The sequence below is a fragment of the Rhinoderma darwinii genome, chromosome 5, assembly GCF_050947455.1.
Source record: "Rhinoderma darwinii isolate aRhiDar2 chromosome 5, aRhiDar2.hap1, whole genome shotgun sequence".
Taxonomy (NCBI): Eukaryota; Metazoa; Chordata; class Amphibia; order Anura; family Rhinodermatidae; genus Rhinoderma; species Rhinoderma darwinii.
The window spans coordinates 81,445,055-81,467,660 of record NC_134691.1 but is presented as its reverse complement, the minus strand read 5'-3'; the positions used below and the strand labels follow the sequence as shown (position 1 = coordinate 81,467,660).

Sequence of the window (22,606 nt, the reverse complement as noted above, 5' to 3'; positions counted from 1 at the left end):
ACACCATATCTTCAATTCAACCATAAAAGTAAGACAGATCTAATGGTCTAATAAAGTAATTGTTAGAAGCGTCCCCTGAAAAAAAAAAAGCCAATCCCATGGTGTTTTGCTTTAAAAAATATATGGGTGTTGGGTCCTTCCTGCTGAGACACACTCTCTGTAGTTTCTCTTCGCACTGGCTAAACAGTGAGGTCCTGAATGCAAGTCCCCATCAATCAAGTCTGAATTATTTAAATTGTAGTTCTCAATGGTTTTCTAAACCAGACAACCCCTTTAACAACATTACTGCTAAAGCTGAATATGTTTAGGTACGTATATGCTTTGAGTTTATTGTTCTATATATGGAAGTAAAGTTGTATTAAGGCCAAATATAGTATTACAGTGGGACTTCTTACATCTTAATACATTTTACAAGATTAAGACCCTAATATATTCTATATGATTTCTAAGAGATAATTGTCAATCTGCTAATTCTAAATTACCATAATGATAACTGACTGTTATTTGTAGTAGTAAAGAGACAACTCTCTTACAATAGGTTGTTTTCCTCTACAATTTTAAATATATCCTTTGAAGATTTCCGTAACGCGTTATCTCTGCAGTTTTGTGAGGTTTGACATTTTAGCATCAAACATGGTAACATTTTTCTGTGATCTAAGGGAATAAATAATGTCTGCAGACAGTTTGCTCCAAGTCTAATTTATAATGGAAAAACAACTTTACCAATTACAGTATGCAACCAACATTTATCACATCACATCACATACAAATGCAGCATCTTCTGAAGCTTCGGCCACTCTACAAGTGTCATATGTGCTGATATTTGTGATAGAAGTATTTATTTCTTCATTATAGAAAGTTTGGCTGTCATTTCCTACACACATGATATTCTTTTAAAAAAATATGACCAGTAGAGCTAATGTTACTTAGCATACAGGGCAAAAAGTATGCAGCGTAGTTCTAATATATACAGAGCAGTAGAAATCTGCTATGACTCATTTTGTTTCCCATCCTTGAATTAGAAAAACTAATTATTCTGCTAGTTGGTTCGTGATAGTATATAGATACAAATGCAATCTACACTTATTGGTTGCACATCACTTATATCGAATGCCCATACGTAGTTGGTTGGCTAAATATTAACTATAAGGCTGGGTTCACACATCCTATTTACGGACGTAATTCGGGCGTTTTAGCCGTTTTAGCAAACATCTGCCCATTCATTTGAATGGGCTTCACGATGTTCTGTGCCGAAGGTCATTTTTTTTACGCGCCGCTGTCAAAAGACGCCCGCGTCAAAGAAGTGTCTGTCACTTCTTGAGACGTAATTGGAGCCGTTTTCCATTGACTCCATGGAAAAACAGCTCCAATTACGTCCGTAATGGACGCAGCGAAAAGCACCTGCACATGCCATTACGTCTTAAATTCCGGAGCTGTTTTCTCCTGAAAACAGCTCCGTAATTTCAGCCGTAACTGAGGCTGCCGTGTGAACATACCCTAATTCTATCATATATATAATACACATATAAATAAAAATATCTAGATTATATTCATAATAAAATATATTCATCAGCAAATGCATACCAACACCAGTTTGTTTTTTCTAACTAAACATATTCAGCATTCTGTGCTGTAAAATTTCTTAATATATCTTTATAGTGGTTGGAGGTCTGCTTTTTTCTGATACAGAGCTCTAAATCTTCTTCATAGACATAGATTTATACAGTTAAATATTGGCTTTCTGCAGCCACCACTAGGGGAAGCTTAAGAGTATAATGCATGCTGTTTATATGACGAACAGTTTACCATAAGCATTTAAAGGGAACCTATCCTTGACATTATGCTGCCCTCACTGTATGGGGGGCTGATATGGGGGGCATTATACTGTATGGGGGGCTGATATGGGGGGCATTATACTGTATGGGGAGCTGATATGGGGGGCATTATACTGTATGGGGAGCTCATATGGGGGGCATTATACTGTATGGGGAGCTGATATGGGGGCATTATACTGTATGGGGAGCTGATATGGAGGACATTATACTGTATGGGGAGCTCATATGGGGGGCATTATACTGTATGGGAAGCTCATATGGTGGGCATTATACTGTATGGGGAGCTCATATGGGGGCATTACACTGTATGGGGAGCTCATATGGGGGCATTATACTGTATGGGAAGCTCATATGGGGGCATTATACTGTATTGGAAGCTCATATGGGGGGCATTATACTGTATGGGAAGCTCATATGGGGGCATTATACTGTATGGGGAGCTCATATAGAGGGCATTTTACTGTATGGGGAGCTGATATGGGGGCATTACACTGTATGGGGAGCTCATATGGGGGGCATTATACAGTATGGGAAGCTCATATGGGGGCATTATACTGTATGGGGAGCTCATATAGAGGGCATTTTACTGTATGGGGAGCTGATATGGGGGCATTACACTGTATGGGGAGCTCATATGGGGGGCATTATACAGTATGGGAAGCTCATATGGGGGGCATTATACTGAATGGGGAGCTCATATGGGGGGCATTATACAGTATGGGAAGCTCATATGGGGGGCATTATACTGTATGGGGAGCTCATATGGAGGGCATTTTACTGTATGGGGAGCTGATATGGGGGCATTAGACTGTATGGGGAGCTCATATGGGGGGCATTATACTGTATGGGAAGCTCATATGGGGGGCATTATACTGTATGGGGAGCTCATATGGAGGGCATTTTACTGTATGGGGAGCTGATATGGGGGCATTACACTGTATGGGGAGCTCATATGGGGGGCATTATACTGTATGGGGAGCTCATATGGAGGGCATTTTACTGTATGGAGAGCTGATATGGGGGCATTACACTGTATGGGGAGCTCATATGGGGGGCATTATACTGTATGGGGAGCTTATATGGGGGCATTATACTGTATGGGAGCTGATATGGAGGGGCATTATACTGTATGGGGCTGATATGGGGGGCATTATACTGTATGGGGAGTTGATATGGGAGGCATTATACTGTATGGGGAGCGGATATGGACGGGCATTACACTGTACGGGGAGCTCATATGGGGGGCATTATACTGTATGGGGAGCTCATATGGGGGCATTATACTGTATGGGAAGCTCATATGGGGGGCATTGTACTGTATGGGGAGCTGATATGGGGGGCATTTTACTGTATAGGGAGCTGATATGGGGGCATTATACTGTATGGGGGCTGATATGAGGGGCACTATAATGTATGGGGGCAGCTATGTGGGGCATTATACTGTGGGGGCTGATATCGGGAGCATGATACTGTGTGGGGGCAGCTATGGGAGCATTATACTGTGTGGGGGCATTATACTATGGGGGCTGTTGGGCAAGGCGTCTGGGCATAGGCGCGCACAGGGGTCTGATGATGGTGGTGTTGGGGAGGGGTAGGGGGGCCCAAGTTGAATTCTTGCACCCGGGCCCATGAGCCTTTAGCTACGCCCCTGCATGTCACAGGCCTATAGATATTGGGGGCGGTCACGGGGTAGACAAATGGGTGGTGTGGAACCACTGTGCGGCCAACAGATTTGGCGTGAAGCTAAAATGGAGTCTAAGCCATAGCTAAGTGTTTACCCTTTACATCTCTGTATGGAGGTTAGACTTGTTCAGTAGAATCCCTAGGTCGCTACCCCCAGAGTGCTCTTCGTTGGCAATATCCGATGTGAACAGGTGAGATACAATAACAGCAGGCAGATGCAAGGTCTGAACTAAAGCGTAGGTCAGAGCAGGCAACAGGCGGTCACTCACGGTTAGGCAGAGCCAGAGATCAGGACAGGCGATAGACCGTCATCACGTCAAACAGACAAAAGGTCAGGGCAGGCAGCAGGCAGGTGAGGTCGTGTTGACAGGGTCAGTAAGAGATAATCCAAATGGGAAATGCAGGAGTGTACTACTAGCAAGCTAGAGTATTATCTGTTATATGTGCTACCTCCTTTGCCTATATGTTAAAAACTGCCTGACTGTATATTAATTAAATATTTGGAATGTGTAGTGGCACAGAGGACCATCAGATGTGCCTCATTTCAGCAGTTTCAACAAATATTTGAGTTCCATCATGCAGAAGCTAATAAAGCACAAAGACACAAAGCACATACTCTTCACGTTCCCTGCTATATGATGGCCTCAATGGGAGACTTTGTCTGTAAGACTTGCTAATCAGGAATAACATTACAAGCTTCTGCTATTTTGCATTTTAGATTTATTGTCCCGGAACTAGGTCCAGGAAGGGAATCAATGTAATCATTGTCTTTAATAGCTATGCAACATGCTGCTCCTAGTAAACGTCAATACTTCTGATAATCTCAGATTTTTATTTCATTTTCCATTTATTCAAATTCTTGGGCTCTATGAGGACATAGTGATAGTGCATACATTACTCTTTTTTTATGCACCTACCTAATCCATATAAACTGCTACATGGCTATACTAAATAAAGAAAATTTGTCATCCAACTACCCTCTGTAAGATCCTCTGTAATCCAAACAACGTGAAATAAAAATATTGTGTCAAAGAATACAGTGAATACATGGACAGGGGCCTAACATCCTCTGCGACAGCGACTGATGGGAAAGGGGGCCAGTCAGTGACCCCGGGTTCTTGGGCAAGCGCTGCTGACTATGGCAGAGCAGTGAGCCAATGGCTCCCTGCCTCACCAACTACTCTTGTAAGCTACAGGATGTTTTAACCATGTGGTAGAATGGGTTACGTGAGTTTTTTTTATTTTCATTGGCACAAAAGGGAACTAGTAATAAGGGGGACCTAACTACCATATGGGGGCACAAAGATAAAGATAGTCCTTAATCAAATTCAAGCAAATGTAGGAGTGGACACATCTATAACTTTTCTAAACAGGACTACTACTGTGTGGGGGCACAAAGGGTGACATTACTACTATAAGGAACACATAGGGGGACATTACTACTGTGTGGCGGCACATAGGTGTAACTGCCACGGACCGTCGTGCTTAGCTGCCCCCGACAGCCATGGACAAGTGAGTGGCGGGCGGCATCTCCCTCCTGAGAGACGCCGGCACTCACTTCCGCATGCTGCACTTGTTCCCGTAGGGTGAGCGCACGCGTTCGCGCCCGTCCTTAAAGGGCCAGTGCACACACATGAGGAAAATCTGTAATTAGCCCTTGATCACCCTGGACTATAAAAAGGGCTCTGACCTTTCATTCATTGCCTGAGCATTGTTGTGTTTACCCATGTTAGTCTTAGCAAATGGTCCCTTAGTGTTGTCCTGCTCACGTTGTTCCTGTGCCCTGCTACCTGTATCCTGTATCCTGTGCTATATCTGTTCTTAACCTGTTGGAGTTGTGTTGTGCAACCGGTCACGCCTGTTGATATACACCACGTCTGGTGTCTACAAGTTCATTTATGCCAAACCTCCATTCCTGTCTGGACTATTAAAGGTACTTTTGTACTAGGACTTTTGTTTGGCCAGCTGCTACTCCGCTACGGCGGTGCAGCCTAGTGAGTCTACATACACACGAATCATGACAATAGGGAAGCATTATTGTGCAGGGATCACAAAAGAGACTGTGTGGGGGCCCTACAACGGTGTGAGCAACTAAGAAGAGCATTATTACAGTACAAGGCCTTAAGGAGATACTATTACAGGTATAATAGGGGGCATTATTACCGTCTGGGGCACTATGGGTGGCGTGTTTTTGTAGAGGCAAGTAATGGCACTTGTCAAACCAAGACTCATCCATCAGACTGCCATAGAGAAGTTTGTTCCGTCACTTCACAGAACACGTGTCCACTGCTCCAGAGACCAGTGGCAGCGTGCTCTACAACACTGCATCTGATGCTTGGCATTGTGCTTGGTCATGTAAGGCTTGCATTCAGCTTCTCAGCCATGTCATGAAGCTCCCAAGGCACGTTTTTTTTGTGCTGATGTTAATGCCAGAGGAGCTTTGGATCTCTGCAGTTATTGATTCAGTAGAGCGTTGGCGACTTTTATGCACTTCGTGGCTCAGTTGATGTCACTCCTAAAAGCTTCTACTTGCAATAATACCACTCACAGTTAATCGTGGAATATCTAGGAGGGAAGAATTTCACAAACTGACTTGTTGCAGCAGTGAAATCTTATTACAGCACCATGCTGGAATTCAGTGAGCTCTTTAGAACAACCCATTCTTTCACACATGTTTGTAAAGGCGACTGCATGGCTAGGAGCTGGATTTTATACATCTGTGGCAATGGGGCTGAATGAAATGCCTGAATTCTGTGATTAAAAGGTGTGTCGTTATACTTTTGTCCATATAGTGTACAGGGTGGGCCATTTATATGGATACACCTAAATAAAATGGGAATGGTTGGTGATATTAACTTCCTGTTTGCCCTCCTGGCAGACCGATTATTTCGGGAATTGGTGGGATTTGTGAGATGACGTGCAGATTCATTGATTTCTATCTGAGACCTCATGTGGAAACTCTTCCATCATATATACGTGATTCAACTGACATTCTTGTATCCCTTGAAGGTCTCAGATTGGAATCAGATATGTATCTGGTCACTAGTGATGTGGAATCCTTGTACACATCGATACACCATGATCATGGACTACGTGCGTGCAGGTTTTTTCTACAGACAGGAAATCTGACATGTGAAATGGTTGAGCTCATCCTGGAACTATTAGACTATGTGTTGAGACATAATTTTTTCATCTTTAAAGATAAGTATTATCTACAAAATCGAGGCACCGCGATGGGGGCAACTTGTGCCCCATCCTATGCAAATCTTTTTATGGGATTTTGGGAAAGATCTGTGATAACCAATGGTGATTACTGTGGTGAGCGGCAGGTTTTGTCGTGGAGGCGTTTTATTGATGATGTCTTGTTTATTTGGCAGGGTACTGAGGATGAGCTCAACCTATTTCTTAATTATCTGAATATTAATGAAATGGGTATTAAATTGACAAGCAAGTACAGTAAAACTGAACTCGATTTCCTGGACCTAAAGATAAAGGTAGAGGCTGACGGTAAGCTTAACACCGATATTTTTAGAAAATCCACTTCTGTGAATTCCTATCTAACGGCTGACTCCTCCCACCCTAGACACATCATTAGGGCCATCCCAAGAGGGCAATTCCTCCGAGCTAGGAGGATTTGCTCTACTGAGGATGTGTTTGAGCATCGATCCAAGGATCTGATGAACAGGTTTCTTAATAGAGGATATGAAAAATCGGAAGTAAAACGTGAATATGAATACGCTAAAACCAAGACCAAAACCGATCTACTCAAACCCCAGTTGAAGGGAAGAAAAGGGCCGGATAATGCGGTAAGATACATATCAGGATACAATAAACAATGGAACATCATGCGAGGGATCTTTGACAAGCATTGGTCTATCTTAAAAACAGACAAACGTCTATCCAGAATCATTACCCCTTTTCCATCTATGACACCACGTCGGAGTCCTAATCTCCGTGATATTTTAGTTAGGAGTCATTATGTCCCTTCCATATCCAATAAATATTTGTTTGAATCTCGAGGGCCTAGGTGGGGTAACGTGTCATGCGGAAAATGTGGAGCGTGTCACGTAATGGAGAGAACTGACTCATTCTCTGGCTCAGATTGCACTAAAGTGTACAAAATTGTGCATTTTGTAAACTGCAACACCAGGAACGTCATCTACCATGCCTGTTGTCCTTGTAATAAGATCTACATTGGGATGACCTCAAGGGAGTTGAAAATGCGTGTAATGGAACACATCAGGGATATCAAAGGTATTCAGCATAAACAAATTGGAGATGATGACATCCTTTTTGGTGACAGGAGTAAGCCTCTTGCAAGGCATTTTAAGGAGTTTCATGGGAGTAACTGGAGACTGCTGAAAATAAAGGGAATTGACCGTATTTATGCTGGTAATCGTGGGGGGGACATGGTTAAAAACCTTCTTAGAAAGGAAATGAAATGGATTGTTACTCTAGACACATTGTCCCCAAGGGGCTTGAACGAAACACAAAGTTTCGCATCTTTTTTGTGAATATTCTGTATTTGGACTTACGCTGTTTTTATTTGTTATTTGTTGCTAGTGTCGGATTATCGGATTTTTGAAAAGGAGAACATATTGAAGATTTTGAAGTATTTGGATCGGTGTTTATGTCTATATATGCTGTATGATGATAAATTTTTGAAAAATATACATGGTGTTCTATACTATATACGTGTGTATTTCGCTGGATAGGGATGATATGAGTTATTGATGTAATGATATATATATATATATATGCATGTATGTATTGACTTTCATTCTCATCTTGGTGTATAATATAATATGGATATTCTAGGAGATATATATACGCAGGTGCACTGTTAACCTTGATGTATTGGGTTGATGCATATATATATATATTTTATAATTTTTATTATTAATTATTTATTAATTTTTCTGTCATCGTGTTTATATGATTTTGTTTGTTTTGTCTATATCTACTCGTATTTGGAATAATTTGGGTGTATACATGGAGAGTTCATATGTGGATTATGTGTAAATATTGTGGGTCAATTATATTGATATTTTGTATTAATTCGATTATTTATGTACTAGTCTGTACTCTGAACTTCACTGCATGGATGATATATTGATATATTGTTTATACTTCTTACAGTTATGGGTTAGTGTCACTAATATTCTTATATATATATTTATTATTATTTTATTTGATTCCTGGATGCTCATCTGGATCGGAGCTCGCTATTCCTGTTTGCAGGTGGAGGTTCCGATCTGGTTGGGCTTTCATGTATCTATTAACGTATTTGTTGCACTTTATATATTCTTAGTACTAATTTTTAGGTTATTGGTCTTAGGGCCTCCTATGTATAGATATATATATTATTAGATTTTTCTATTTTTGGGGGGATAATTTTCTTATTTTTATATAACTATAACTATATGTAATAATTTTTATATGTATTTATATTGTTTTCTTTTTTGGTAATGGTTTGATGTATATATGAATTTCTTGTATGTATACCTTTAAGTTTGAGATAGTACTGTAATATGTGTATAGTCAATTGATTTGATATTAATTTGATATTGATGTGATATTTATTTAAGTATCCTGTCTATACGAATATTGACATATTGGGGAATACACCGTGAAGAGCATAATGGTATATTAAAGTTCTGGCTTTTCTGAACCGATATTACAAAATGACACTTTTTCCTCTATCGTAAGTATGCTTTGTGATTTACTCACTTGGTACGTGATGGGTGCGCATGCGGGTCGCGCTGTCTCCTAGGTGTCAGATCGGAAGTTGTCTTCAGATCCGAGAACGAGTCCTGGTTTCCAGGTACGACTTCCGGACTTGACGCGGATGGTCTGGCACTTGGAGATGGGCGTGACCTGTCATGCGCCGATTAACATCACCTCATTTGAGGTGTACTTAAGGGAGGAAGCATCTAGCATACTTCACCTCCTGACGAAGGAAGCGAAACGCGCGTCGAGGTGTTCCCCGGATTAGGTCTTCTTTTCATCATGTCCACCCCAGGTAATTAAGTGCTCATTTTTTTGATACAGATTTGCCTCTGCACTCCCACATATGGGTTATATGAGGTTTCTACGCCTACCCAGTTGATCATTCTAGACTTCTGATCTCCTGGGGGAATCTGTACTAGGATTATACATTTCCTTATCGCTATATGGTATATAGTATGACCATTTCTATGGGATACGGTGGACATTCCTATCCGGGGTGTTTTTAAATTATCTGTATTTTAAATGTTTGTATTTTGTGGGTAATGTTCTCCCTATTGGGACAATAAAGATATATTTTGGTACTCTTGCTGTTTATTTGAGATTATTTAAGCATCAGGTATATTTTTGGATCATTGATTATTGATAATTATATCTGGTGGTATGATAGGTGCTTAAGATACATTTTTGTTGATATGTTTGTAAAGGCGACTGCATGGCTAGGAGCTGGATTTTATACATCTGTGGCAATGGGGCTGAATGAAATGCCTGAATTCTGTGATTAAAAGGTGTGTCGTAATACTTTTGTCCATATAGTGTACAGGGTGGGCCATTTATATGGATACACCTAAATAAAATGGGAATGGTTGGTGATATTAACTTCCTGTTTGTGGCACATTAGTATATGGGAGGGGGGAAACTTTTCAAGCTGGGTGTTGACCATTTTGAAGTTGGCCATTTTGTATCCAACTTTAGTTTTTTCAATGGGAAGAGGGTCATGTGTTTCACTGGATAAATACCAATGGGAATTTTTTGGTTAGAACCCAAGAGGGTCATGTGACACATCAAACTTATCGAGAATTTCACAAGAAAAACAATGGTGTGCTTGGTTTTAACGTTACTTTATTCTTTCATGAGTTATTTACAAGTTTCTGACCACTTATAAAATGTGTTCAAAGTGCTGCCCATTGTGTTGGATTGTCAATGCAACCCTCTTCTCCCACTCTTCACACACTGATAGCAACACCGCAGAAGAAATGCCTCCCGATCTGACCCCCTTAGACTTTTATCTTTGGGGTCATCTGAAGGCAATTGTCTATGCTGTGAAGATACGAGATGTGCAGCAACTGAAACTACGGATACTGGTAGCCTGTGCTAGCATTTCTTCTGCGGTGTTGCTATCAGTGTGTGAAGAGTGGGAGAAGAGGGTTGCATTGACAATCCAACACAATGGGCAGCACTTTGAACACATTTTATAAGTGGTCAGAAACTTGTAAATAACTCATGAAAGAATAAAGTAACGTTAAAACCAAGCACACCATTGTTTTTCTTGTGAAGTTCTCGATAAATTTGATGTGTCACATGACCCTCTTCCCATTGAAAAAACTAAAGTTGGATACAAAATGGCCGACTTCAAAATGGCCACCATGGTCAACACCCAGCTTGAAAAGTTTCCCCCCTCCCATATAATAATGTGCCACAAACAGGAAGTTAATATCACCAACCATTCCTATTTTATTTAGGTGTATCCATATAAATGGCCCACCCTGTATATACACTCTTCAACATTAAAATTGCAATACCAAGAACGGAAAGCCATATGGTTATGCAAATCGAGGAAATAGCAGGTGTCGCTAAGATCTGCAAATGATCCAATTTTCAAGCACCTAGCTCCAATCTATGGCATGTGGAAGGGGCATAGAAGCTAGATTGAAAGCAAAGTTTTTTAGCCACATGAAACCTCAAAAATCGGATCAAGTGGTGTGGGATGATTGTGCGATGACTCCTCCTGTTAGTCGATGTGCCAGTTATCGCCACTTATCGCAAACTGAGAGGGACAGAATCCTTGAAAAGAGAGACCTTGGTTTATCACTCCGGCAGATCGCTACACGCCTGGACCGAGATGTCAGCACTGCTCAACTTTGCACATCCTGGAGGTTGGGAGAACAACAACGAACGGGAATGACTTCCAGAGGATCGTCTGATTGGAAGAATGGTGCACAGTGATCCATTCTGTAATGCAAGTGAAACTAGAAGCCACATCCCAAGCCTAGGGTGGCAACCAGTGTTGACACAAATAAAAGGAAGGCATTTGCACGACATTGGGCTACGAGCCATAAATTAAGCTACAGGTGTTCCATTGACCACACACCACCACTCTTAAAGGATTTCATGGTGCAAAGCAAGACAGCAATGGAGGCTGGATTGGAGGTCTATCCTCTTCAGCGATGAGTCCCGCTTTTGTCTCGGACACAATGATAGGCGGCAATTGGTCTGGAGACCACGTGGGCAACGCCATGAAGAGGCCTTCGCTAGGGAATGTCACATTGGTGCTACACCCAGGATTATGGTGTGGGGTGGCATAATGTACAGAATTCGGACCCCTCTAGTTTTCATTTCAGGTACACTAACAGCTTGGCGTTACGTTGATGTGGTCATGGAACCAGTGGTACGGCCATTTCCCCAAAGTGTCCCAGAAGCTGTTTTTAAACAGGACAATGCCAGGCGGCATGTTTCTCATGCTACTGTGAGCAGTCTGCGTGACCTAAATATGCTACCATGCCCTGCAGCCTTTTCCGGACTTTAATTAAATAAAGTTTTTTCAATATATAAATAAATTAAAAGTTAAAAAAAAACCTCTTTTACCATTTTTCCCCAAACGCAATGTAAAAAAACACCTAACATAAGTGGTATCAAAACATCTGTAAAAGTCCAAACTATAACTGAACGCTGTAAAAAAATAATAATATTTAAATGTAGAACCACTGTTTTTCGGTAATTTCATCTCCCACAAAAAAAGAGAATAAAAAGTGATCGAACAATCTCATCTACTCCAAAATAGTACCAATAGAAAACAACAGCTAAAAAATGAGCCCTCACACCACTCAATTAACGGAAAAAAAAAATAAGTCTCTCAGAATAAGGCAACACAAAACAAGTTTTATTTTTAACAATCTTTGTAAAAGTAGTAAAACATAAAAAAAATGTAATCTTATTGACCCGCAGAATAAAGTTAACATGTTGGTTATACCACACAGTGAATGCCGTAAAAGCTAAACCCCCAAAAAATGGAGAAATCACAGTTTTTTCCCCATTCCACAAAGACGTTTTTTCCAGTTTCCCAATACATTATATGGTACAATAAATGGTGCCATCAAAATCTACAACACTTCCTGCAAAAAACAAACCATCATATGGCTATATCGATGGGGAAAAAAAAGTTATGGCTTTTGGAAAATCGGGTTAAAGATCAGAAATTATCCAGTGTCAAAAGTATACAACAATAAGAGCATGTAGTAGGGAAAAAATATATTTTTCTTTATTTAGAGTAGCATGAAAGTAAAAATGAAAAGTACTCACCTGAGTTTGAGACACTGTCAAAGGATATCTAAACAATATCCATGTAACACCTTCACTACATGGGGGCATTGTAAGGGAGCCTTCATACACCCAGTAGTCACGGAGTAGGGGATCTGGTTTTAAAATAAAATGCCATAAATAGTAAACACCGCTGCACACTAAAAGTACAATGAAAATACATTTGTGGCTATTTGTGTATTTTCTTTTGTGTTGTTACTTTCAAATGATAAAATGACAGAGCATCTCAGTAGTAGTTATGCTTATGTTGTAATTAAAATGAAGCATTACTGTTCCAATATGGAAATGTAACATCAATGAGTAAAATATAAAAAAAAAAAACACCAACCCGTTTACCATTTCTTAATAGGGAACAAGATCTCCCAGCAATTTCTCAGCTCGGGAGATTATATAAACATTCCAACCAAGCCTTTAATAATTAAATGAGGTGACCTTGGCTGAGGGTTTTCTCTTTTACATAGTCTGGACTACTGAAGTTTCCTAAAGTTATGTCAGGAATCTGTTGCCAGGGTATTATCACAGGCAATTGGTCTTCTTTAATGTTATGTCAGTGGAGCTTATTAATTTAGTGCAAAATGTTTGCAGCTTAAAATTGCTAATATGGATGATATGTGTTCATAGATATATTTGGCTACTATTGTTATATAGAGTTCTTTTCTAAAGTATTTCATGCCATTTACCTCATTGACCCCTAGTACCACTACCTCAAAGATGCAAAATTCCAGAATTAACCGGGCACAAATAACTTGGAACAACTCAACATATTTTCCTATTCCAAGAGAGAAAAAGCTTTTTATACTATCTAAAACTGTAAAAATGAACCTAGATGCTCTCCGCTGATGTCTGCACCTCACCGTTACCACTGACATGTTGCCAGGTAGCGCATGTGCAGTGTTTATGGCTACTTAACCAACCAGAGAAGATGGCACTGTATTTAAAACTGTCTGGGGCCAGTTCTAGTGGTAAATTCCATGTACTTTGCTTATACACTGTTTATACCACCTCATTGTATACTTCATGTTAGACTGGATTTATTGTACTACACTGTTTGGGGCCTCTCTGTGCCTCGTCTGGCCTGCTGACCTTCTCTGTTTCTTAACTTTAGGTAGTTTGACTTTGTTTACTAGTTTGTACCCCCAGTACTGTGTTTTGGCTGCCATACTTCACCATTCTGACCCAGGCTTGTACTTTCTATATGCAGAGGCACTGCACTAGATTGGTTTATCATGAATTGGCTAAATGAGTTCAAGACTTCTGTTGTTACTGGCAACCAATCGCTCCACTACATCTTGCTGCCTTGGTTCCACCACTGTTACCTAGAGAATTAGTTACTTGAGAATCTCCATGCACTAGTTCTAGTACCAGCAAGGTATCAAGACACAAACTGAAGTTTTAGGAAAAGGGGGTCCTGAAGGTGAAATGCCCAATTTGGTTTAACATTCCAGGCTGCTTACAGAAGCAAAAAAAATAAAAAATACACGGAGTTGCAAAAGCCCAGACTTACCCTCTTTACATCATTGTCTTTTTCCAGTTTGGTAAAAATGTAAAAGTCAGTGCTATAAGATGATGACATTTAAAAACTCTAGGTTGATGTATGCCTATCAATAAAACAAAAATTGTATCGCTCCACAATTTGACATTAGTGGACGACCTTCTATGTGTAAATATGTTTCATTTTAGTAATCAACATTTTTTGCTTGTTACATCAAGTTCATCCATTATTTGGCACAAAATTAAGAAAAGTCCAAAAGTAGAGACATGTCTGTTTTTATAACACAGAGAATAGATTGTAGTTTTGTAACATCGGATGTATCAATATATAACCATTGTAACAGTGCAAGCGCCAATTTCCCATTTCCCTTTCTCTAATGTTCTAGTAGGTGAAGCTAAGCTACATATGATTTTTACCATTTCTTGAATTTGTGTGTTTGGGCTGTGTGTTACTGCACATTTGAAAGAAGCCTACTTTTCAAACCCACAGGTAAACTTGAGAATGTGTCACGTTGGGTATGTGGAACCACTGGACTGTACCGCCTTGACGGTATGGCAGCTGGCCAACAGGACACGGGTTACAGTCTATAGTTCGTATAGTGTACCTGTGGTAGCTCAGACAGTAGCAAGACAGGCTTGGCTGGGACTAGGCAGCAGGCAGGCTCCAGGCGTGATGTAGCAGGACAGGCGTGGTACACAGCACAGCACGACTTCAGCTCAACACGGTACTTGACCAGGATAGCACAGGATACAGGTTACAGGTGGCAGGAACGGGAAACACTGGGAACTTGGAAACACTAAGAGACCATTTGCTTAGACAGACTAGGGAAGACAAAAAGGCTCAGGCATGGCAGGGAGTGACACAGCCCTTCTCATAGCCGAGGGTGTTCCGGGAGCAATCACCTCAATCTCCCACCTGTGTGCGCTTTGGCTCCTTAAGTCTGGACTGAGCTCGCGAGCATACCCTGGTGGTCACTGTGGAACAGGACGGCCCCATGTGCAGACATCTCTGGAGAGAAGGGCATGGACTGGATGGAAGGAGTTTGTGGTCAGCGACCACGGACATTACAGTATCCCCCTCTTATGCCCCCTCCTCTTGGGACCAGAACGAGAGAGAAACCTCTTAATGAGGGTAGGAGCATTGAGATTCTCTTATGACTCCCAGGACCTCTCTTCTGGACCAAACAACTTCTAATCTACTAAATAAAAGGTTCTTCCTCTTACTTTTTTAGTTTACAGTATCTCCATAACCTCAAAAGTCTCTGATGAACCGCTGGGAGCCACTGCAGGAGTGGAAGTCTTGGAGTAGCGGTTCAAGATCACCGGCTTCAGCAGGGAGACGTGGAAGGAGTTGGGGATCTTGAGAGTAGGAGGCAGCCGAAGCTTGTAGGAACCAGGGTTGATTTGTTGCAAAATCTCGAATGGTCCAAGGAACCTGGGAGCAAACTTGTACAATGGCACCCTCAGCCAGATATTCCTAGAGGACAGCCAGACCTTAGTACCTGGAAGGTACTGGGGAGGCTGTCGTCTGCTTGTGTCTGCCTTTCTCTTCATACGGTCGACCACCAGCAGAATAGAAGATCGAGTCTGCTGCCAGATCTGTAGAAAGTCCCTGAAAGCAAAGTCAACTGCAGGCACCTGGGACGTAGTGGAAACAGGTATACGAGGGTGTTGGCCATAGACAATGAAGAATGGACTCTTAGCGGTGGACTCACTAGTGTGGTTGTTGTAGGAGAACTCAGCCCAAGGAAGCAGCTGCACACAGTCATCATGCTGCCTGGAGATAAAGTGTCATAGATAGTTCTCCATAATCTGGTTTATTCTCGCGACTTGACCATTGGACTGGGGATGGTAGGCAGAGGAATAGTCCAACTTCACCCCGAGGAGTACGCAGAGGGCTCTCCAGAACTTAGAGGTGAACTGAACTCCCCGATCCGACACAATATGTAGAGGCAAGCCGTGCAGACGGAAGATGTGTTGGACGAAGAGATTGGCCAGTCGGGAAGCGGACGGTAGGTCGGTCAGTGGAACGAAATGAGCCATTTTGGAGAATCGGTCCACCACCACCCAGACCGTACTGCAACCAGCAGAGAGAGGCAGGTCCGTGACAATGTCCATAGCAATATGTTGCCAGGAGGCATCGGGCACAGGCAACGGCTGGAGCAGGCCCGCCGGTTTGGAGTGGGCAACCTTATTTGCTGCACACACCATGCAGGAGGAGACAAAGTCCATAATATCTTTGGGCAGCGTGGGCCACCAGAACTGACAAGCAATCAGGTCTCGGGTCTTACGGGCGCCCGCATGACCTGCCAGTTTGGAACTGTGTCCCCAGCGGAGGATTCTTCTTCTGTCTGCCAGATGCACAAAAATCCTCCCCGGGGAAATGTCTCTAACTTGCAGACGGTTGACAGGGATGATGCAGGATGGGTTAATGATACTCTGTGGAGACTCCATAGTGTCCTCTGTCTCGAATGACCTGGACAAGGCCCTCACATTCTTGTCGGCCGGACGGTAGTGGAGCTCAAACTGGAGCAAAGAACAGCGACCACCTGGCCTGACGAGGATTCAGTCGTTGGGCCGTCTGGAGATAAGTGAGGTTCTTGTGGTCCGTAAATATCAAGATAGGATGAATTGCGCCCTCTAATAGAAGTCTCCACTCCTCCAGAGTCAATTTGATGGCCAGTAACTCCCGATCCCCAATCGAGTAGTTGCGTTCTGCGGAAGAGGAGAGCTTAGAGTAATAGCCACATACCATTGACTTGCCCTTGGAACCTCTCTGGAACAGGAGTGCACCAGCACCGACAGAGGTGGCGTCCACCTCCAACAAGAACTGTAGAGAAACATCTGGATGTGTTAAGGATCTGCCAGGCACAGCTTCTGTATCTACGCCCATAGGTAATCAGTCTGCACCTGCTTCTATGTCTGTGAGACTGACTCCATCTTCCACCACTCAGGATGGCAGGCTTAGGAGTGGGAGAGCCTATCACAGCCTGGCCAGACGGAGCTAGCTCCCGCCCTCTGTCTATTTATACCTGCCTTTCCTGTTCCTCCTTGTTTGTGATTCTTCTCGTTTGGTTTCCTGGCCCTGCTGCAGCTTCTTGAACTATTTGACCCTGCTTCATATTGACCCTGGCTTACTGACTACTCTCCTGCTCTGCTTTTGGTACCTCGTACACTCCTGGTTTGACTCGGCTTGTTCACTACTCTCCTGCTCTGCGTTTGGTACCTCGTACACTCCTGGTTTGACTCGGCTCGTTCACCACTCTTGTTGCTCACGGTGTTGCCGTGGGCAACTGCCCCTTTTCCCTTGCTTCTGTGTACCCTTGTCTGTTTGTCTGTCGTGCACTTATTGAGCGTAGGGACCGTCGCCCAGTTGTACCCCGTCGCCTAGGGCGGGTCGTTGCAAGTAGGCAGGGACTGAGTGGCGGGTAGATTAGGGCTCACTTGTCTGTTTCCTTACCCCCATCATTACAGGATGATGGAGGATACAGGATGACGTGAAGGCACTCTTCAGGCTATTAAATGTGGACTCTGCTTCTGGAGTCCACACCTTGGCGTTCATGCCTTTCTTGGTGAGGTGAGAGATAGGAAATGTCAGTGAGGAGAAGTTTGGAATGAACTGTCTGTAGAAATTGGCGAATCCCAGGAAGCGCTGTATGGCCCTCAAGCCTTGAGGGCGTGGCCATTTCAGAACGGACTTTACTTTTTCAGGATCCATCTTGAGACCTTGATGCGAGATGATGTAGCCCAGGAAGGGTAGAGCATCTTTCTCAAACACGCACTTCTCCAACTTAGCGTACAGGTGATTCTCCCTCAACCGCAGCAAAACTTGACGGACATGTCTCCGATGAGTCATTGGATCTGGAGAAAAAATCAAGGTGTCATCAAGATAGACCACAACACAAACATAGAGGAGGTCGCGGAAGTTGTCATTATCGAACTCCTGGAAGACCGCTGGAGCATTACACAGGCCGAAGGGCATTACTAGATATTCATAGTGTCCGTGACAGGTGTTAAATGCAGTTTTCCATTCGTCACCCCGGCGAATCCGGATTAGGTTGTAAGCCCCACGCAGGTCTAGTTTAGAAAAAAATCTTGATACCACGTATACGATCAAACAGTTCAGAGATCAATGGCAACGGATACCTATTTTTCACCATGATCTGGTTGAGACCTATATAGTCGATGCAAGGACGCAGAGAACCATCCTTTTCTTGATGAAGAAGAACCCGGCTCCTGCCGAGGAGGAAGACTTCCGTATGAGGCCCCTCTGCAAGTTCTCTTTAGCATAGGCGGACATGGACAGAGTCTCTGGCAAGGAGAGAGGATATACCCTACCACTGGAATGGGAAGCACCAGAAACTAGGTCAATAGGACAGTCATACGCCCGGTGTGGGGGCAGCGTGTCCGCCTCTTTCTTGCTATAGACGTCCGAAAATGCAGAATAATTACCAGGCAATCCTGCCAAGGACCGAGGCAGAGGAGGCTGAGCCGAACTAATCTGTACCAGGCAACGGTTGAGACACTCGGGGCCCACTGGAGAACCTCTCCAGAATTCCAGTCCAGGACTGGGGCATGCAGTCGGAGCCAACGCAGACTCAGCAACACGGGGTTGACGGCCTTGGGCAGGACAAAGAACGAGAGGAGCTCGGAGTGGAGGGCTCCCACTTGAAGCCTCAGCAGCTTGGTCACAGCTATAATTGGGTCTGGCACAGGTAGTCCATTTACAGATGCAACCATCAACGGCCTCTCCAGAGGGGTAGTGGGCAATTGGAGAAGATCCTCCAGGTCTCTACGAATGAAATTAGCAGTGGATCCAGAGTCCAAATACGCAGAGACCTGATGCGTTTTCTCACCAGACACTATGGTCATGGGAATGGACAATTTAGATGAAAGTCCTTCTTTACCCAAGGTTGTCTCTCCCACCAACCCTAGGCTATGGGGCTTTTGGGAACACAGACCCACAAGATGGCCTCTGAGGCCGCAATATAGACAGAGTCCCGAGATGCGTCTGCGTTGTCTCTCCTGGGTAGATAGCTTAAACTGGTCCATCCTCACAGACTCCTTAAGAGGATCGGCATCTGAGGACAGCAGGTGTTGCTGCAAAGTAGGGGCCAGTCTAGGGAGTCCTTTCTCCCAACGAGTTTCTTGGAGCCGTTCTCGGATCCTTATATGAATCCGGGCGGCCAGAAGGATGAGGTCATCCAGGGTAGACGGTAGATCTCGGACGGTAAGCTCATCCTTAATCTTAGGAGACAGTCCCTACCAGAATGTAGCCACCAGGACCTCATTGTTCCACAACAGTTCTCCCGCCAGGGTGCGGAAGTGGATGGCGTACTCGCCCACGGAGGGGTCTCCCTGGCATAGGTTCAGCAAGGAGGCGGCTGCAGACGAGACTCGTCCAGGCTCCTCAAACACTGTGCGAAATGTCCGGAGGAACCACTGGAAGTCACGGGTCTCTGGTCCTTGTCTCTCCCAGATAGGATTCGCCCATGCAAGGGCCCTGTCAGTGAGGAGAGAGACGATAAAAGCAACCCTTGTGCCATCAGACGAAAATGCCCTTGCATACAGGCTAAAGTGGATCTGGCACTGGTTCAAAAATCCACGGCAGGTCCTTGCGTCTCCATCATAGCGGTCAGGAACTGGCAAAGAAAATCTGGGCTCAGCACTGCCAGGAGGTGTAGTCAGAGGATCAGTACTGCCAGGAAGTGTAGTAGGAGGATCGTCAGCTTGCACCTCCAGCCGACCTGCAATAATGTTCAAGGTCTGGAGGAGTTGGTCCTGTTCAGACTGGAGGTCAAGCATATCAGTCCGTATCTCTTGTGACATCATCATGGTCTTGGATTGACCAGTGGGGTCAATGGCCTGAGCCTACTGTCACGTTGGGTATGTGGACCCACTGGACCGTACTATAGTTCATATAGTGTACCTGTGGTAGCTCAGACAGTAGCAAGACAGGCTTGGCTGGGATTAGGCAGCAGGCAGGCTCCAGGCGTGGTGGAGCAGGACAGGCATGGTACACAGCACAGCACGACTTCAGCTCAACATGGTGCTTGACCAGGATAGCACGGGATACAGGTTACAGGTGGCAGGAACGTGAAATACTGGGAACTGGGAAACACTAGGAGACCATTTGCTTAGACAGACTAGGGTAGACAAAAAGGCTCAGGCATTGCAGGGAGTGGCACAGCTCTTCCTATAGCCCAGGGTGCTCTGGGAGCAATCAGCTCAATCTCCCACCTGTGTGCACTTTGGCTTCTTAAGTCTGGACTGAGCTCGCGAGCGCACCCTGGTGGTCACTGTGGAACAGGACGGCCGCATGTGCAGACATCTCTGGAGAGAAGAGCGTCGACTGGATGGAAGGAGTTCGTGGTCAGCGACTATGGACGTTACAGAATGTAAGCTATGGCATAAGTCCAAACACATATAGGAATTGATGAATACGTAGTGATCAGAGATTTGTATGAATTATATATGTAGTGGCGATTAATGCTTTAACTACTGTTTTTTTAAAATGATGACCTTAATTTTTAAGTTTCCCCTCGTTCCGTTTTAGCTCTGGCAAATTGTGGTGTGACAGCAATAAAATGCAGGAAGTCCTTTTGATTCAGGAGGATAATATGTAACTCTTGCTGATGGGTTCATCCTACAGCAGGAATCTCAACAACTTAGCTATTATAGAATGACCACTCTCCAGGGCTGGTCTTAGGGGTGTGCAACCTGTGCAGTTGCACAGGGTGCCACATTTATCACAATTAAATGGGGCACCACTGACCCTGATGGCTTGGGCACCTGGAGCTTGTACCCTTAATTCCCCACTTGGTGTCTAAACATAATGTATGGCATGGATCCAGCTCCATTCCCTAGTTTATTGGTTGGAAAGTGTTATTTAGGCGATATTCTGCCTTTGTTATTTGGGCACTTTACAGCAATGTTATTTTGGCACTGTATGATATGGTTATTTGAACAGTACTTCATTGTATTATTTAGGTGCTATATGGTATACCATATGGGGGAGCGTTAATTGAAAATGTTACCAATGAAATATCTTCTGCACTCGTTTGTGGTTTATATTTTTTGATAAGAATAAAGAATAAACTGTATTTGCTAGAAATTTCAAGAAAATAATTAACAAATTTACATTATTTTACTTTTTGAAACATATTTTTTTAATAACTTTTGAAATATTATCGCAATTAGTAAGGCAGGCTTACCTGGTAATAATGTGTTGGGGTTAAAACATGGTATTGTTTTAGATTTTCCCTGTAAATGAAATAAAACTAAAAGTTTAGAATAGAAAAAAATCAAGTTGGACGTCCAGCTGTCACCATTACATTTTGTAGTCCTTGAATTGAAGGACGTTTTTCTTCATAATCTTGCTAATTATGCTGTTTGCAGTCTTCTTTATCTTTTTAGCTTCCAGGATAACAAGGACAAATTATTCATCTGTTTTATTACAAGGATACAGAACAAAAATAGCCGGAACTTTACTTTGTGTGAAACTTCATGTGGCAAGTAGAACATTCTCAAGAGTAGAATTTAGAAAAAGCAAATGCCTCATACATAAAAAAAAAAAAGCATAAACTCATTTAATAAAATATGCATCATTCCTTCTATGTTGTAGGCAGATGTGGCTCCCTGTACATAGACTTTTCCTGTAAAATTGATTCATAGACTAAATCACCATCAATCAGGAAAAACTGGATTCTGTCAATGATGGTGTTGATGCACAGGGTGTAACAAGAATATGCCCACCCAATGTACCAAACATTTTAGGAATTAGACTGTGATTACTTAGCAGTGATAATTTATTAAGCATGTTTCATCATTGCCGTCTCTTCTACAGGTGCCTGTCATCTGCCAGCAACAGTTCACTGCTCCTACTTATTTAATGCGGGAAGCAATTTCCTTCAGTTACTAGGATGTTAAACTGTAGATTATACCCTTGACTGTGTAATATATCCTGCATAATCTAGATTGAAGTGGTTAAAAAAACATCCACAGCGGTAGTCAAATCTACTTGTGTCTCCATATCCATGTCCCTAAGGGTAGAATTATCCATATTTTGTTGTGTCCAGGGTCTCTTCTGGCAATGGCAGCACTTAGATCAGTTCGTTTACATGGTCCAAGCATGACCCAATGACTATTGTTATGCAATATATTACTATGTGGCACCTGGATCGTAGAAACAGTCTTAAGGCCCTTTTACACTGGCCGATAAGCGGCCGGTGCAGCGAGAACCGATCAACGAGACATCGTTTATTGGCGCTCGT

The 22,606-nt window shown here is 43.1% G+C and overlaps 1 protein-coding gene across 1 annotated transcript in view; it reads right to left on the bottom strand.

Moving 5' to 3' along the window:
* Positions 1-22,606, bottom strand: part of CA8 (carbonic anhydrase 8) — an 88,426-nt gene that overhangs the window by 5,325 nt on the left and 60,495 nt on the right. The window contains exons 6-7 of the mRNA XM_075826206.1: positions 21,548-21,596; positions 12,825-12,937 (exon numbers count right to left, since the gene is read on the bottom strand). Of these exons, the coding sequence (XP_075682321.1) occupies positions 12,825-12,937; positions 21,548-21,596 (162 nt within the window). The remainder of the gene's footprint in view (positions 1-12,824; positions 12,938-21,547; positions 21,597-22,606) is intronic.